We start from the raw sequence: 17,843 nt of genomic DNA, 5'->3' as shown, positions 1-17,843 counted from the left end.
TCCGGACAACACAGATATATAATAGGTAGATATCTGACAGTATACAGGTCAGAGGCCAAAAGTCTATTATATGCAAATAACACGATTGGGTTGTCGAGCCGATAATAGTGGCTCGCTCAATCTTTACATATATCCCTCCATTCTTCCCCCCTAAAAGTCTCTGATTCTAAATAACTAGAAGGGTTAAACCCATGTAGTGGAGCCCTTGGTTTGAACGGCCCAATCCTGTCTAAGCAGCTTCATTGAGGGAGGAATTAGTACCAAACATCTCAGTTCTCCCAAAGTGAAGTCACCCATTCAATTCTCAGCATGTAAAGGAAATATGGTGCTAACTCATTTTAGTCCATGCATACAGATATATATATATATATATATATATATATATATATATATATATATATATATATATAAAAAACATATTATATAACATATTGTCACTTCCTGACCAGTAATAGTTTTTTTTTGTTATTATAGTTTGGTCAGGACATGGCTGTTTCATGTGGTTTGGGCTATGTATTTAGGTAGAGGGGTGTTTGGTTTATGTGGTTCGGGGTTTGTTAGTCTATGTTCTATGTTAGCGTATTTCTATATTCTGTCTAGTCTATTGTAGTTTTATGTTTAGTTAATTGGTGTTGGGGCCTTCAGTTGGAGGCAGCTGTCTATTGTTGCCTCTGATTGAAGGTCCTATAATTAGGGGTGTGTTTGTCATGGGATTTTGGTGGGAGATTGAGCTGTGTATAGCTTTGTGCCTTACCGGCCTGTTATTCGTCATTGTGTTTTGTTGTGTTTGGTTTCCCTTCTTTGTCCATAATAAAAGAAGATGAGTGCACATTTCCCCGCTGCGTCTTGGTCCACTTTACCCTACAACAACAGTGACACACACACACACACACACACACACATACATACATACATACATACATACATACATACATACATACATACATATATATATATATATATACACTAATATATAACATATATACTAATATATAACATATATACTAATATATAACATATATACTAATATATAACATATATACTAATATATACCATATATACTATATAACATATATACTAATGCATATATACACTAATATAACATATATACTATATAACATATATACTATATAACATATATACTAATATATAACATATATATTATATAACATATATACTAATGCATAGCCAATCTAATGCTTTTACATTTATGGTGAATAGTGAATAGTATTATGTGCGCCCTTCAGGAGAAGTGAGTGATGTCATTAAACTGAATTGAAATCATGATCATCATTAGTTATTAGTTACACAGACATCCAACCAAATTATGTACAAATATTCACAGGCCACTGAAAACGACAAATTAAGAAAGACTACAAATGAAATGCTTCCCCCACATATTAAACATATTCAAAGTACGTCTACAAGAACAAATATAGCGATATACAGATAATGTTGCCATTTCAGTTGTCATTGATTGTCATTTCCCCTCATCCAAATTCACATGTCACGTCTACATCTGTAGAACCTTTCCATTTAACTGCATAGTGGGCCAGCTAACATGGGACAAGTGCTGGGGAAAAACCTTTCCATTTAACTGCATAGTGGGCCAGCCAACATGGGACAAGTGCTGGGGAAAAACCTTTCCATTTAACTGCATAGTAGGCCAGCCAACATGGGACAAGTGCTGGGGAAAAACCTTTCCATTTAACTGCATAGTAGGCCAGCCAACATGGGACAAGTACTGGGGAGAAACCTTTCCATTTAACTGCATAGTAGGCCAGCCAACATGGGACAAGTGCTGGGGGAAAAAACAGTCACATGCTAGATCAAACAGTGAAATACCAACAAAGTCTGGCAGGATGTCATCCAGAATGTGGAAATTTAAGGCCATGTGCAAGGGGTCAAAGGTCACAATTAGGCAGAATGGGAAGTATCACCAATAACCAGAGACTGGATGCATTATTAGTATATTTTATATATTTACATTTATGCTTAAAGACCGGCACATACACAGAAAAGACCCAGTTCATTTTCACCCGTTAGAATGAATTCAAATGAAAACAAACTTTCAACATTTCTGTATATTTCAAAACATTATTAGGGTAATGCATGCATGCATGTCTGTCTGATAACGCAATCAGTCATTCTGGTCAATTACAGGGTATTTCACCTGCATGTGTTACTAGTGCCATTCTGGGCCTAAAGATCAGGAATTGGACCATTGACCCTTTGATCATTCTAAATTCCTGATGACCCCTACGGTGGTCATCACCCTATCGTTTCATATAGCATGGATGACCCCTACGGTGGTCACCACCCTATCGTTTCATATAGCATGGATGACCCCTACGGTGGTCACCACCCTATCGTTTCATATAGCATGGATGACCCCTACGGTGGTCACCACCCTATCGTTTCATATAGCATGGATGACCCCTACGGTGGTCACCACCCTATCGTTTCATATAGCATGGATGACCCCTACGGTGGTCACCACCCTATCGTTTCATATAACATGGATGACTGACTGACTGAAACAACCCTTCTTCAAACACTTTGTCAACAGTGGGTATCTAATATCAATTCAAACACAGGAATGGACTTAGCATTATAGCATTATAACATTACAGCATTATAACATTAAAGCATTATAACAATCCTATTTCAATTTCTCTTGTGCCTCAAGGCCCCCCAATAACCTCCTTTCCCACAGAATTTTCAAATTCAATAATTGTAATTTAAGGGACATGACACTGAAATATAATTTTGTGAAATGACTAGACACCTTGTAAATACTTGACTTAACCCTTGTGTAGTCTTAACAGTCTGTTTACTCCTATTGTCCCAAGGGTAAAAAATGACCCACCTTCACTAAACCCTGAAAATAAAGCAGCTTAATTGAATTTTAAAGGTCAAATCTATTTTGCATGAAGAAACAACGTGTCCTTCATCAAACACTTTGTGAATATCTGGGTTTTCCAGAAAGACTGCATTTAGTCAGTGGACACCACTCATTTTTATTACAACACACCTGTCATAATTGTTTTTGTTATAGTGTGGACACTATATAAATAATTACATGGTTATTATTGGCATTAACCTTGACCTTTCCCCTTTGATGATGTCATCATCAAGAGTGAGTTCTGTGCAATGTGATTCTACCACCGGCTGAGTGGGCTATATAGTTCTGTTATATTTGTACCGTTTGTACCTGGCAATACACCTTTAGGTTTGGGTTGAAAGTAAAGGAAAGTAATATCGAAATGCGTGTGGGCATTCCTTGTCAAGTTACTACACCTTTTTGGCGACGAGGATAAAACTTTATCAACTTGTACAGGGCGAGTTAGCTAGCTAGCTTAATGAGCGACGGAGAGCAGGTGCCACTGGACGGAAACGCCGACGGGGACAATCAGCAGCAAGTGCAAATCGCTAACGAGGATCAAGGACAGGTTGGCGTTATAATGGCAATGTTTGGGACTATCACTGAGTTTGTGGAAGAGAACGAAGACTGGACGGAATATGTGGAAAGGTTGGGACACTTTTTCTTGGCAAATGGAATCATAGATGAGGCTAAACAGCGCTCTATTCTCTTGAGTGTGTGTGGGGCTAAAACCTACAAGCTAATGAGGAATTTGGCTACACCACGGAGACCGGGAGAAATTCCTTTTGGGGATCTAGTTGCTCTCGTTCAGACTCACCACAATCCAAAGCCTTCAGTGATTGTCCAGAGGTTCAAGTTTAACTGCCATTTTCGGAAAACAGGTCAGTCTGTTGCTAACTTTGTTGCTGAATTACGGGAACTCTCTGAACATTGTGAGTTTGGGGCTATGTTAGAGGACTTGCTCCGTGACAGATTAGTCTGTGGCAGTAATGAGGACAGCATACAGCGCCGGTTGCTGGGGGAAGCCACACTGACTTTCAAGAGGGCATTGGAACTATCTCAAGGGATGGAGATGGCCGCTAGTAATGTGAAAAATATTCAAAAGGCCAACAGTGAAAGTGGTGCAGTGCATCAGGTGACAAAAGAGGCGGCAGGAAAAAGGGGAAAAGCAGTGGAATGTTTCAGATGTGGAGGGACACATTATGGTAACAACTGTAAGTTCATGGAGACTGTCTGTCACAATTGCAACAAAAAGGGACATTTAGCAAAAAAATGCAGGGGTCCTAGGAGCAAGCCAGAGGGTGGGCGGACTGGGCTGGGCAAGTTCACAGCACCAAAGCCTCAGTCAGCAGCGCACCACCTAGAGAGCACAGAGGAGGAGGACGAGCATTGTTCCTACAACATGTTTAATGTGAGGGAGCCGCGCGCAGAGCCTATTTATGCTACAGTGGAGGTAGATGGAAAGCAGATGAGGATGGAGGTTGACACGGGGGCCTCTGCCTCTGTCATAAGTGAGGAGACCTACAAACAAAAATGGGGCTCAAGACAGGTTTCTGCCCTCACACCGGCAGGGATCAGACTGCGTACGTACACCGGGGAGACCATACCATTGCTTGGGGCTCTAGAAGTGAACATTGCATACAACAGCCAGGAAGCGAGAGCACGGCTCCTGGTGGTGAAAGGGAATGGGCCTAGTTTACTAGGGCGTGACTGGCTAAACAAAATACAACTGAGCTGGGGTGAGATAAAACACACCCGAGTGACTGAGGATGTCATTCAAAAATACCCAGAGATTTTCAAAGAGGAACTGGGCACACTGCAGGGCACTACAGTTAAGCTGTTCGTGGATCCTCAGGCCGAGCCTCGCTTTTTCAAGCCCAGGACAGTGCCTTACGCCATGAAAAAGAAAGTGGAAGATGAGTTGGAGCGGCTGCAGGAAGCAAACGTCATTACTCCCGTTCAGTTCTCCCGCTGGGCAGCTCCTATCGTTCCCGTTCTGAAAAGTGACGGCACGGTGCGTATATGTGGGGACTACAAACTCACCATCAACAGGGCCTCTAAGCTAGACGCTTACCCGCTGCCACGGGTGGAGGACTTGTTCGCGACACTGGCAGGAGGCAAGACGTTCTCAAAGCTTGACATGAGTCACGCCTACCAACAGCTCCTCCTGGACGAGGACTCAAAAGAGTATGTCACAGTCAACACGCACAAAGGCTTGTTCAGGTACAACCGCTTGGTTTTCGGAGTGGCGTCCAGCCCAGCCATTTTCCAGAGGACAATGGACAATCTGCTGCAGGGGATCCCTCATGTAGCAGTGTACCTGGATGACATCCTGGTTACAGGGGAGACGGAGGAGGAGCACCTCCACCATCTGGACCAGGTGTTAAAGAGATTCTCTGAGGCAGGGCTGCGCCTGAAGCGTAGCAAGTGCACATTCCAAGCACAGAGTGTGACATACCTAGGTCACAAGATCACAGCGCAGGGTCTGTGTCCTGTGGAGGACAAAGTCAGGGCAATCAAGGATGCTCCAAACCCCAAGAATGGGTCAGAGCTCAGGTCGTTCCTGGGCATGGTGAACTACTATGGGAAGTTCCTCCCTGAGCTGTCAACAGTGTTGGCTCCACTTTATCGGTTGCTCCACAAAGACTGTAAATGGAAGTGGGGGCCAGCACAAGAGAAAGCTTTCAAGGAAGTGAAAGCACTACTACAATCAGCACAACTTCTGGTTCATTTTGACCAAGACAAAGAGATCATCCTGTCATGTGACGCCTCACCCTATGGCGTCGGGGCAGTACTCTCTCATCAGATGGAGGACGGGTCAGAGAGACCCATTGGATTTGCATCACGTACGCTGACGAGTGCTGAGAAGGGTTATTCACAGTTAGACAAGGAAGGTCTGGCCATAGTCTTTGCTGTGAAACGCTTCCATCAGTACCTCTACGGTAGTCATTTCACCATATGCACTGACCACAAACCACTGATGAGCCTTTTTAGTGAATCAAGATGCATTCCGCCCATGGCTTCAGCAAGGTTACAGCGTTGGGCCCTGACACTGTCGGCTTACCAGTATACGATAGTGTATAGAGCGGGGAAGGACAATGCAAATGCAGACGCGCTCAGCCGTCTCCCGCTACCAGAGATGCCTGCCACAACTGTGGTGCCTCCCGAGACAATTTTCCTAATGGAGAGATTGTCAAACTCACCTGTGAATGCCAATCAGATCAAACAGTGGACAGACCGGGATCCTATCCTGTCCCAAGTGAAAAGATTCCTGATGCAGGGTTGGCCTCCTGTCATAGAGGATGATGGACTAGGACCTTACGCAAAGCGCAAAACGGAGCTGAGTGTGCAGGATGGCTGCATACTCTGGGGGTCCAGAGTGGTTGTTCCACCCCCTGGCCGTGCACAAGTCATGGATGAGGTCCATGAGGCTCACCCGGGTGCCTCCCGGATGAAAAGTTTAGCCAGATCTTACATCTGGTGGCCTAACATGGATCAGGAGGTAGAAGACAAAGTTAAATCATGTTCTGAGTGCCAGATCAACCAGAAGATGGCGCCGCCCGCGCCACTACATCTGTGGGAGTGGCCTGACCACCCATGGTCTAGGCTGCATATAGATTTTGCAGGCCCTTTCATGGGTCACATGTTCCTTGTCATGGTGGACGCACACTCCAAGTGGCTGGAGGCGCACATCATGAGCAACATCACAGCGACCACAACCATCGAAAAGCTTCGGCAGGTGTTTTCAACCCATGGTCTGCCGGACTCTCTGGTGTCCGACAACGCAACAACGTTTACCTGTGATTTGTTCCAAGAATTCATGCGGAGAAACGGGATCCGCCATGTCCGCAGCGCCCCGTTTCACCCGGCCTCAAACGGCTTAGCGGAGCGGGCTGTGCAGACACTGAAAGAGGGGCTCAAAAGGATGACTGGGGGAACCATCACTACTAAGCTCTCTCGGTTCTTGTTCCAGTACCGCATCACGCCACAAACAACAACAGGACAGGCTCCAGCGGTGATGTTAATGGGCAGAAGGCCAAAAGCTCACCTGGATCTACTGCGTCCGAACATCAGAGCACGAGTGGAACGGAAGCAGGAGAAACAAAAAGAGAGACATGACCACCACGCAAGGGAGAGACAGTTAAAACCCAATGACACTGTCTACATCCGCAACTTCACAAGCAGCCAACGCTGGTTGCCAGGTATCATTCTGAGTCAGAGTGGTCCCGTCTCCTTTGTGGTCAAACTGACTGATGGTCGAGTCATGCGCAGACACCAGGACCATCTCCGCCTGCGCTATGACAAAGACAAGAACATGTTTTCAGACGGAACAGCTGTGGGTGGTAGTATACAAGTTGAAATCCCACAGGAAACAGCATCTGAGGAACAGGGGCATTCAGTGGTTCCAGCAGAGGGTGATGGACATTCTCTCACAAACACCCAACCCGCTCCTGTGCCCTCAGACCCAGCTCCACTGGGACATGCCTTACCTGTGTCTCGTAGCACACCAGGAGTACTGCGCAGATCACAGCGTAGTCACAAGCCTCCTGAAAAACTAACTCTGTAGTTGAGACTGAGAGACTCGTGGTGTTAGTGTTTGTTTGGAGCAGCAGACCTAGTTGAAAAGAAATAAGGACTGTCATTTTATTGTTGTTGTTTTGGTTACATTTACGGTAACACCAGCAGAAGTTCTACAGTGTGGTGTAGTAAAGAGAAGAAAACACTAATGTGGTTTACTTGTTAACCTTATGTTTTCCTTACAGGGGGGGGATTTAAATTGAGGGGGGAGAAGTGTTATAGTGTGGACACTATATAAATAATTACATGGTTATTATTGGCATTAACCTTGACCTTTCCCCTTTGATGATGTCATCATCAAGAGTGAGTTCTGTGCAATGTGATTCTACCACCGGCTGAGTGGGCTATATAGTTCTGTTATATTTGTACCGTTTGTACCTGGCAATACACCTTTAGGTTTGGGTTGAAAGTAAAGGAAAGTAATATCGAAATGCGTGTGGGCATTCCTTGTCAAGTTACTACACCTTTCTTTACTAAAGTAGAGGTTTATTATTATTATTATTGCTAAAGGTAATGCATAGGTATAAACATGTTTTTTTCCCAAGAGAGAGCACTCGTTCCCCATTCCTAAACAGGAGTTCCCATCAAATAGAAGGAATGAAGTGACACCTTGTGTAGAATGTCCTTTTAATAGAGTTGTGATAACATATTATGTCGTGGAGTAACAATACAATCCTTGTCTGCAAAAGCCAACTTTTACCTGGGGGCTTTGTAGACCCTTCAAAGGCGTTCCGATACCTGGTCCCCATGAAAAAACCCACATGTTATGACAGCTTATAGACAGTAGTAGGCAAATGAAGGGAAAAAGGTACAATAATAAGATGTTAATAGAAAATGACTCAAGTAAAAGTGAAAGTCACCCAGTAAAATACTAAGTAAACGTCATTGCTAAAATATACTTAAGTATCAGTGGTAAAAGTATAAATGATTTGACCTTCCATATATTAAGCAAACCAGACAGCACGATTCTCTTGTTTTTTTATTTAAGAAATAACCAGGGGAACACTCCAACAATCAGACATCATTTACAAATGAAGCATGTGTTTAGTGAGTCCTCCAGGTCAGAGGCAGTAGGGATGACCAGGGATGTTCTCTGTTTAGTGAGTCCTCCAGATCAGAGGCAGTAGGGATGACCAGGGATGTTCTCTGTTTAGTGAGTCCTCCAGATCAGAGGCAGTAGGGATGACCAGGGATGTTCTCTGTTTAGTGAGTCCTCCAGATCAGAGGCAGTAGGGATGACCAGGGATGTTCTCTGTTTAGTGAGTCCTCCAGATCAGAGGCAGTAGGGATGACCAGGGATGTTCTCTGTTTAGTGAGTCCTCCAGATCAGAGGCAGTAGGGATGACCAGGGATGTTCTCTGTTTAGTGAGTCCTCCAGATCAGGGACAGTAGGGATGACCAGGGATGTTCTCTTGATAAGTGTGTGAATTGGACCATTTTCCTGTCCGGCTCAGCATTCGAAATGAAACAAGTACTTTTGTGTGCCAGGGAAACTGTATGGAGTAAAAAATACATTGTATTTAGAAATGTAGTGAAGTAAAATGTAAAGTTGTAAAGAAACAGAAAGAGTAAAAGTACAGATACAAAATAACCAGATATATAAACGGAATGTAGTGGAGTAGTTTAAATACATTTTTGTAATAATAATAGTAATTAATACTAATATTAATACTAATATTATATACTAAGTACTAATTATACTATTAATAGTAATTTACACCACTGGACTTGAAAGGAACACCTCAATTACCTCGACTAACCGGTACCCCATGTATAGAGCCTCGCTATTTTGATTTTACTACTGCTCTTTAATTATTTGTTACTTTTATTTCTTATTTTTTACTTAACACATATTTTTCTTCAAACTAAATTGTTGGTTAAGGGCTTGTAAGTCAGCATTTCACTGTAAGGTCTACACATGTAGTATTCACAACATGAAAACATGTAATAACCTGGTGTGACATTATTGAAACTGTGCTGACACCTAGTGGACATCAAGAGGAACTACATCACACAAACTATAACCTTAAAACAGATGGGATGCTTTACACACGTTGCTCTGTTTTATTAGACACTAATATATATGTCCAATAAACAGACGTTCAAAAGTCAGAATGTAAAGCAAAAACGACTGGAAAGTTCTTCAAAAGCAGCTGTAGTGAATCAAGCATCTTTCGGTTACCTGGAATAGGTCAAAGCATATATTTTATATGTTCTAATTTATTTAATCGTTATTTAACAAGTTAGCTGATATATTTGGGAAACAGGATTAACACAGAGAGAACTTGGCAAAATACAATGTATGTTTCTGTAGTACGAGTAGGCTGGTGTATACAGTATCATCGGTAACAATTGTGTCCAAGCAACCTAGCTAATAAAATACTGGGGCTGGCAGTCATTAGTTACATTTCAACCATAGTGATTCCCTAATTGAGGCGCAACAGAGTTCACCAGCGAATGCAGGAACACCGGAAATAATAACTAAACCAACGAACGAGGAATGGTGGAGGCTACCAGAACGAAGAGAGACATTTTTCAGAATAAACGTGGTGGTTGAAAAACGTTATTACATTGTTCACTTTCTACCCGGTATCTCATTCTACCGTTATACGACTTTGTTTGGAACGTTCCACAAATTATACCCACCCTCATGTCACCACCTATTACACCCCCCATCTGGTCTCAGTCCTCTGATAACACACTGTCATGTCACCACCTATTACACCCCCCATCTGGTCTCAGTCCTCTGATAACACACTGTCATGTCACCACCTATTACACCCCCCATCTGGTCTCAGTCCTCTGATAACACACTGTCATGTCACCACCTATCTCACCCCCCCATCTGGTCTCAGTCCACTAGCTCGTCATTTGAGGTGCGACATCAAATAACAGATGTGCAATGAGGACACACTCATACACTTGATACATTGTATTTCACGTTCGTTGATCAATAAAATGGAATCACTGAACAACATGCAATTAACAGCAGGTTTCCTAGAAGTAGAACAGGGTCTGCAGAGCTAGCTGGCTACTGAAGTAGAACAGGGTCTGCAGAGCTAGCTGGCTACTGTAGTAGAACAGGGTCTGCAGAGCTAGCTGGCTACTGAAGTAGAACAGGGTCTGCAGAGCTAGCTGGCTACTGATGTAGAACAGGGTCTGCAGAGCTAGCTGGCTACTGAAGTAGAACAGGTTCTGCAGAGCTAGCTGGCTACTGAAGTAGAACAGGGTCTGCAGAGCTAGCTGGCTACTGAAGTAGAACAGGGTCTGCAGAGCTAGCTGGCTACTGAAGTAGAACAGGGTCTGCAGAGCTAGCTGGCTACTGAAGTAGAACAGGGTCTGCAGAGCTAGCTGGCTACTGAAGCAGAACAGGGTCTGCAGAGCTAGCTGGCTACTGAAGTAGAACAGGGTCTGCAGAGCTAGCTGGCTACTGAAGTAGAACAGGGTCTGCAGAGCTAGCTGGCTACTGAAGTAGAACAGGGTCTGCAGAGCTAGCTGGCTACTGAACTAGAACAGGGTCTGCAGAGCTAGCTGGCTACTGAAGTAGAACAGGGTCTGCAGAGCTAGCTGGCTACTGAAGTAGAACAGGGTCTGCAGAGCTAGCTGGCTACTGAAGTAGAACAGGGTCTGCAGAGCTAGCTGGCTACTGAAGTAGAACAGGGTCTGCAGAGCTAGCTGGCTACTGAAGTAGAACAGGGTCTGCAGAGCTAGCTGGCTACTGAAGTAGAACAGGGTCTGCAGAGCTAGCTGGCTACTGAAGTAGAACAGGGTCTGCAGAGCTAGCTGGCTACTGAACTAGAACAGGGTCTGCAGAACTAGCTGGCTACTGAACTAGAACAGGGTCTGCAGAGCTAGCTGGCTACTGAACTAGAACAGGGTCTGCAGCGCTAGCTGGCTACTGAAGTAGAACAGGGTCTGTAGAGCTAGCTGGCTACTGAAGTAGAACAGGGTCTGCAGAGCTAGCTGGCTACTTAACTAGAACAGGGTCTGCAGAGCTAGCTGGCTACTGAAGTAGAACAGGGTCTGCAGAGCTAGCTGGCTACTTAACTAGAACAGGGTCTGCAGAGCTAGCTGGCTACTGAAGTAGAACAGGGTCTGCAGAGCTAGCTGGCTACTGAAGTAGAACAGGGTCTGCAGAGCTAGCTGGCTACTGAAGTAGAACAGGGTCTGCAGAGCTAGCTGGCTACTGAAGTAGAACAGGGTCTGCAGAGCTAGCTGGCTACTGAAGTAGAACAGGGTCTGCAGAGCTAGCTGGCTACTGAAGTAGAACAGGGTCTGCAGAGCTAGCTGGCTACTGAAGTAGAACAGGGTCTGCAGAGCTAGCTGGCTACTGAACTAGAACAGGGTCTGCAGAGCTAGCTGGCTACTGAACTAGAACAGGGTCTGCAGAGCTAGCTGGCTACTGAACTAGAACAGGGTCTGCAGAGCTAGCTGGCTACTGAACTAGAACAGGGTCTGCAGAGCTAGCTGGCTACTGAACTAGAACAGGGTCTGCAGCGCTAGCTGGCTACTGAAGTAGAACAGGGTCTGTAGAGCTAGCTGGCTACTGAAGTAGAACAGGGTCTGCAGAGCTAGCTGGCTACTTAACTAGAACAGGGTCTGCAGAGCTAGCTGGCTACTGAAGTAGAACAGGGTCTGCAGAGCTAGCTGGCTACTGAAGTAGAACAGGGTCTGCAGAGCTAGCTGGCTACTGAAGTAGAACAGGGTCTGCAGAGCTAGCTGGCTACTGAAGTAGAACAGGGTCTGCAGAGCTAGCTGGCTACTGAAGTAGAACAGGGTCTGCAGAGCTAGCTGGCTACTGAAGTAGAACAGGGTCTGCAGAGCTAGCTGGCTACTGAAGTAGAACAGGGTCTGCAGAGCTAGCTGGCTACTGTAGTAGAACAGGGTCTGCAGAGCTAGCTGGCTACTGAAGTAGAACAGGGTCTGCAGAGCTAGCTGGCTACTGAAGTAGAACAGGGTCTGCAGAGCTAGCTGGCTACTGAAGCAGAACAGGGTCTGCAGAGCTAGCTGGCTACTGTAGTAGAACAGGGTCTGCAGAGCTAGCTGGCTACTGAAGTAGAACAGGGTCTGCAGAGCTAGCTGGCTACTGAACTAGAACAGGGTCTGCAGAGCTAGCTGGCTACTGAAATAGAACAGGGTCTGCAGAGCTAGCTGGCTACTGAAGTAGAACAGGGTCTGCAGAGCTAGCTGGCTACTGAAGTAGAACAGGGTCTGCAGAGCTAGCTGGCTACTGAACTAGAACAGGGTCTGCAGAGCTAGCTGGCTACTGAAGTAGAACAGGGTCTGCAGAGCTAGCTGGCTACTGAACTAGAACAGGGTCTGCAGAGCTAGCTGGCTACTGAAGTAGAACAGGGTCTGCAGAGCTAGCTGGCTACTGAACTAGAACAGGGTCTGCAGAGCTAGCTGGCTACTGAACTAGAACAGGGTCTGCAGAGCTAGCTGGCTACTGAAGTAGAACAGGGTCTGTAGAGCTAGCTGGCTACTGAAGTAGAACAGGGTCTGCAGAGCTAGCTGGCTACTTAACTAGAACAGGGTCTGCAGAGCTAGCTGGCTACTTAACTAGAACAGGGTCTGCAGAGCTAGCTGGCTACTGAAGTAGAACAGGGTCTGCAGAGCTAGCTGGCTACTGAAGTAGAACAGGGTCTGCAGAGCTAGCTGGCTACTGAAGTAGAACAGGGTCTGCAGAGCTAGCTGGCTACTGAAGTAGAACAGGGTCTGCAGAGCTAGCTGGCTACTGAAGTAGAACAGGGTCTGCAGAGCTAGCTGGCTACTGAAGTAGAACAGGGTCTGCAGAGCTAGCTGGCTACTGAAGTAGAACAGGGTCTGCAGAGCTAGCTGGCTACTGAAGTAGAACAGGGTCTGCAGAGCTAGCTGGCTACTGAAGTAGAACAGGGTCTGCAGAGCTAGCTGGCTACTGAAGCAGAACAGGGTCTGCAGAGCTAGCTGGCTACTGTAGTAGAACAGGGTCTGCAGAGCTAGCTGGCTACTGAAGTAGAACAGGGTCTGCAGAGCTAGCTGGCTACTGAAATAGAACAGGGTCTGCAGAGCTAGCTGGCTACTGAAATAGAACAGGGTCTGCAGAGCTAGCTGGCTACTGAAGTAGAACAGGGTCTGCAGAGCTAGCTGGCTACTGAAATAGAACAGGGTCTGCAGAGCTAGCTGGCTACTGTGTCACTGGAAATTGTCATTTTTTGTAACCTTTATTTAACTAGACAAGTCAGTTAACTAGTTAACGTAATGACATGCTAACCCAGTTAACTAGTTAACGTTAGCTACATAAACCTGCATCTGGATGATCTAAGATGATAGCAAGTTGAGAATAACACCATATAACTTCACATCGTATTGCTAACAACGTTATATCACTTCAGGATGTATCTTTGCTAGCCAGCTTACATTTTGTTTACTAGCTAACTTAGCTAGCTAGGTAGCTGAGCTTTCTGAAGCTAGCTAAGCGATGGTGTGAGCAACACACCTTCGGATGTTGTAGAAAGACAGCAGAAGCAAAGCCAGCATAACTACAAACCATAACGAGAAATGATATCCATTTGACAAGCAATGTTATGTTTGATGCTGGTTGTTACTAGCGATTTTAGTTTCAAACACACTTTCCTTCCTCTTCCGTCTACAGACGTCTTTCCTTTTCCGACTAATGACGTCTTTCCTTTTCCGTCTAATGACGTTCCCAACAATCTTCTTCTTCTGAGGTTTAACGGCGGTTGGCATCCAATTTGTTGCATTACCGCCACCTACTAGCCTGGAGTACAACTCCCTTATACTTTACTTGAAAAAGAAAACAATGAACTGAATAAATACCCTACCATCTAACACTATAATCACTAATTTCAAAATTATATTAAATAAAATTAACACCCCCCTACTCCACTAATTAAATGTATTTATTCCTACCTCATGCCATCACCCTGAAAGGATGGGACATCACCACTTAACACACCCTGTTACTCTTTCTATTGTCAAGTCTCCCACACACCCAAATACCTCTCTGCAGCTGCCACCACAACCTCTATTTCCTGAGACTTCAGATCCATCCCTGCTGTACAGTTCATAACCATTGCTATAAATGCTAAAAATCCAATCTTACTGAAACTTATTTCACATTTTGCCCTATCCCTCTGTACTGGTATATCTCTACTACTCTCACCACTCCTCCCCCTTAACCCATCTTCCTCTACTTTCTTCACTGCCTCAGCATATGACAACCTCTGCTCTACTATAACCCTGGAATCCTCAACCTGCCTCTCTCTCACGGGACATTTCTGATCCCCAGCTCCATGGGCACCCCTACAATTAACACATGTTAACATGTTAATTGTAGAGGTGCCCATGTATAATGACCTGAGGGTGGTAGTCTACTGCTGTATAATGACCTGAGGGTGGTAGTCTACTGCTATATAATGACCTGAGGGTGGTAGTCTACTGCTATATAATGACCTGAGGGTGGTAGTGGTAGTCTACTACTGTATAATGACCTGAGGGTGGTAGTCTACTGCTGTATAATAACCTGAGGGTGGTAGTCTACTACTGTATAATGACCTGAGGGTGGTAGTCTACTGCTGTATAATAACCTGAGGGTGGTAGTGGTAGTCTACTACTGTATAATGACCTGAGGGTGGTAGTCTACTGCTGTATAATAACCTGAGGGTGGTAGTGGTAGTCTACTGCTGTATAATGACCTGAGGGTGGTAGTGGTAGTCTACTGCTGTATAATGACCTGAGGGTGGTAGTCTACTGCTGTATAATAACCTGAGGGTGGTAGTCTACTACTGTATAATGACCTGAGGGTGGTAGTCTACTGCTGTATAATAACCTGAGGGTGGTAGTCTACTGCTGTATAATGACCTGAGGGTGGTAGTCTACTGCTGTATAATGACCTGAGGGTGGTAGTGGTAGTCTACTGCTGTATAATAACCTGAGGGTGGTAGTGGTATTCTACTGCTGTATAATGACCTGAGGGTGGTAGTCTACTGCTGTATAATGACCTGAGGGGGGTAGTGGTAGTCTACTACTGTATAATGACCTGAGGGTGGTAGTGGTAGTCTACTGCTGTATAATGACCTGAGGGTGGTAGTCTACTACTGTATAATGACCTGAGGGTGGTAGTCTACTGCTGTATAATGACCTGAGGGTGGTAGTCTACTGCTGTATAATAACCTGAGGGTGGTAGTGGTAGTCTACTGCTGTATAATGACCTGAGGGTGGTAGTCTACTGCTGTATAATGACCTGAGGGTGGTAGTGGTAGTCTACTGCTGTATAATGACCTGAGGGTGGTAGTGGTAGTCTACTGCTGTATAATGACCTGAGGGTGGTAGTCTACTACTGTATAATGACCTGAGGGTGGTAGTCTACTGCTGTATAATAACCTGAGGGTGGTAGTCTACTGCTGTATAATGACCTGAGGGTGGTAGTCTACTGCTGTATAATGACCTGAGGGTGGTAGTCTACTGCTGTATAATGACCTGAGGGTGGTAGTCTACTGCTGTATAATAACCTGAGGGTGGTAGTCTACTGTAGTCTACTGCTGTATAATGACAGGCGGGCGGCTCTGGCAGCTCCGGACAGGCGGGCGGCTCTGGCGGCTCCGGACAGGCGGGCGGCTCTGGCGGCTCCAGACAGGCGGGCGGCACTGGCGCCTGTCCGGATCCGCCAGAGCCGCCCGCCTGTCCGGAGCCGCCAGAGCCGCCCGCCTGTCCGAAGCCGCCAGAGCCGCCCGCCTGTCCGGAGCAGTCAGAGCCGCCCGCCAGCCCGGTGAGTCCTGTGTCTGCGCCTAGGGCCAGGCCTCTTACATGTCTCCTCAGCCTGGCTAATCCTGGGTCAGTGCCGCCGGAGCCGCCAGGGACGCCCATCAGCCGGGCACAGCCAGGGACACCCGCCAGCCGGGCGCAACCAGGGTCGCCCGCCAGCCGGGCGCAGCCATCGCCGCCCGCCAGCCGGGCACAGCCATCGCCGCCTGCCAGCCGGGCGCAGCCATCGCCGCCCGCCAGCCGGGCGCAGCCATCACCGCCAGCCAGCCGGGCGCAACCAGGGTCGCCCGCCAGCCGGGCGCAGCTATCACCGCCCGCCAGCCAGGCGCAGTCAGGGTCGCCCACCAGACCTTTGGCGCGGCCAGGTGCGACACCTAAGAGGGCGACGCCGAGGGTGGAGCAGAGGCCACGTCCCACACCTGAGCCGCCGCCGTATGAAGGCCCACCCGGACCCTCCCCTTCAAAGTCAGGTTTTGCGGTCGGAGTCCGCACCTTGGGGGGGGGGGGGGTACTGTAACGCCCTGGCCATAGAGAGGGGTTTTTGTTCTTTATTTTGGTTAGGCCAGGGTGTTACATTGGGTAGGCGTTCTATGTGCATTTTTCTATGTTGGTTTGTTTCATTGATTTTGGCCGTGTGGCTTCCAATCAGGCACAGCTGTAGAGTGTTGTTGCTGATTGGGAGCCACACATAAGTGCCTGTTTTTCCGTTGGGGTTTTGTGGGTAATTGTTTCTGTTTAGTGTTTTGCACCTGACAAGACTGTTTGGCTGTTCGGTTTTCTTGTTTTGTTTCGTATAGTGTTCTTTCTGTTATTAAATTCAATGATGAACACTAACTCCGCTGCGCCTTGGTCTACTCTCTCTACCGACAGCCGTTACAGCTGGCAAAGCAGTGGATCACTATAGGGCAGAATAGTGTTGGATGGTGTGGAGGTTCAGTTTGGCGACCGTTTTGACCAGGACAGTCTAAACGTCCTGCAAAAGTTGGAAAGAGCGCTTCTCACGGGGGAGTTGGATGAGTCTCTAGATCAGTACCCAGAGCTGAACATAGATTCTCTTTCAGTGCAGATCCCTCTCTTTCACAACAAATACCCCTGTAGCAGTAGTGGAGAGGCAGCAGAGGTCCTCAGGAGGCTTCCAGTGGAGGTGTGGGGGTTGTTTGACCAAGTTGAGGTGCTGATCAGACATTTTTCATATTTTGAGGCAAGGCAGGCAAGGTTTTGAGCGGTCCTCAGGGACCTCCACCCCCTCTATATTATATGTAAAGTTACTGGAAACCTTGTGGTACTGAATACGTTCATTACACTTTTTTATATCACGGACCCCTTGCAATTACACCAGGGACCCCTGGGGGTCCACGGACCCCTTGCAATTACACCAGGGACCCCTGGGGGTCCACGGACCCCTTGCAATTACACCAGGGACCCCTGGGGGTCCACGGACCCCTTGCAATTACACCAGGGACCCCTAGGGGTCCATGGACCCCTTGCAATTACACCAGGGACCCCTAGGGGTCCATGGACCCCTTGCAATTACACCAGGGACCCCTAGGGGTCCATGGACCCCTTGCAATTACACCAGGGACCCCTAGGGGTCCACGGACCCCTTGCAATTACACCA

General features: G+C 46.5%; 1 protein-coding gene and 1 long non-coding RNA gene across 2 annotated transcripts; one reads left to right on the top strand and one right to left on the bottom strand.

The window, feature by feature from the left end:
- Positions 1 to 3,274: 3,274 nt before the first annotated feature.
- Positions 3,275 to 7,178, top strand: LOC115194767 (uncharacterized protein K02A2.6-like; the record flags this gene model as incomplete). The annotated part of the gene is made up of 1 exon (XM_029754690.1): positions 3,275 to 7,178. A coding segment is annotated over exon 1 (3,816 nt), but the record flags the coding sequence as incomplete, so codon positions are not given.
- Positions 7,179 to 8,904: 1,726 nt separating this feature from the next.
- LOC115194790 (uncharacterized) lies at positions 8,905 to 14,095 on the bottom strand. The gene is made up of 2 exons (XR_003878483.1): positions 13,938 to 14,095; positions 8,905 to 8,955 (listed from the first exon to the last, which is right to left on the bottom strand). It is a non-coding gene; the product is annotated as an uncharacterized LOC115194790 (long non-coding RNA).
- Positions 14,096 to 17,843: the final 3,748 nt, after the last annotated feature.

This window comes from Salmo trutta, chromosome 5, assembly GCF_901001165.1.
Source record: "Salmo trutta chromosome 5, fSalTru1.1, whole genome shotgun sequence".
NCBI lineage: Eukaryota > Metazoa > Chordata > Actinopteri > Salmoniformes > Salmonidae > Salmo > Salmo trutta.
This window is presented reverse-complemented; position numbering and strand designations above follow the sequence as displayed.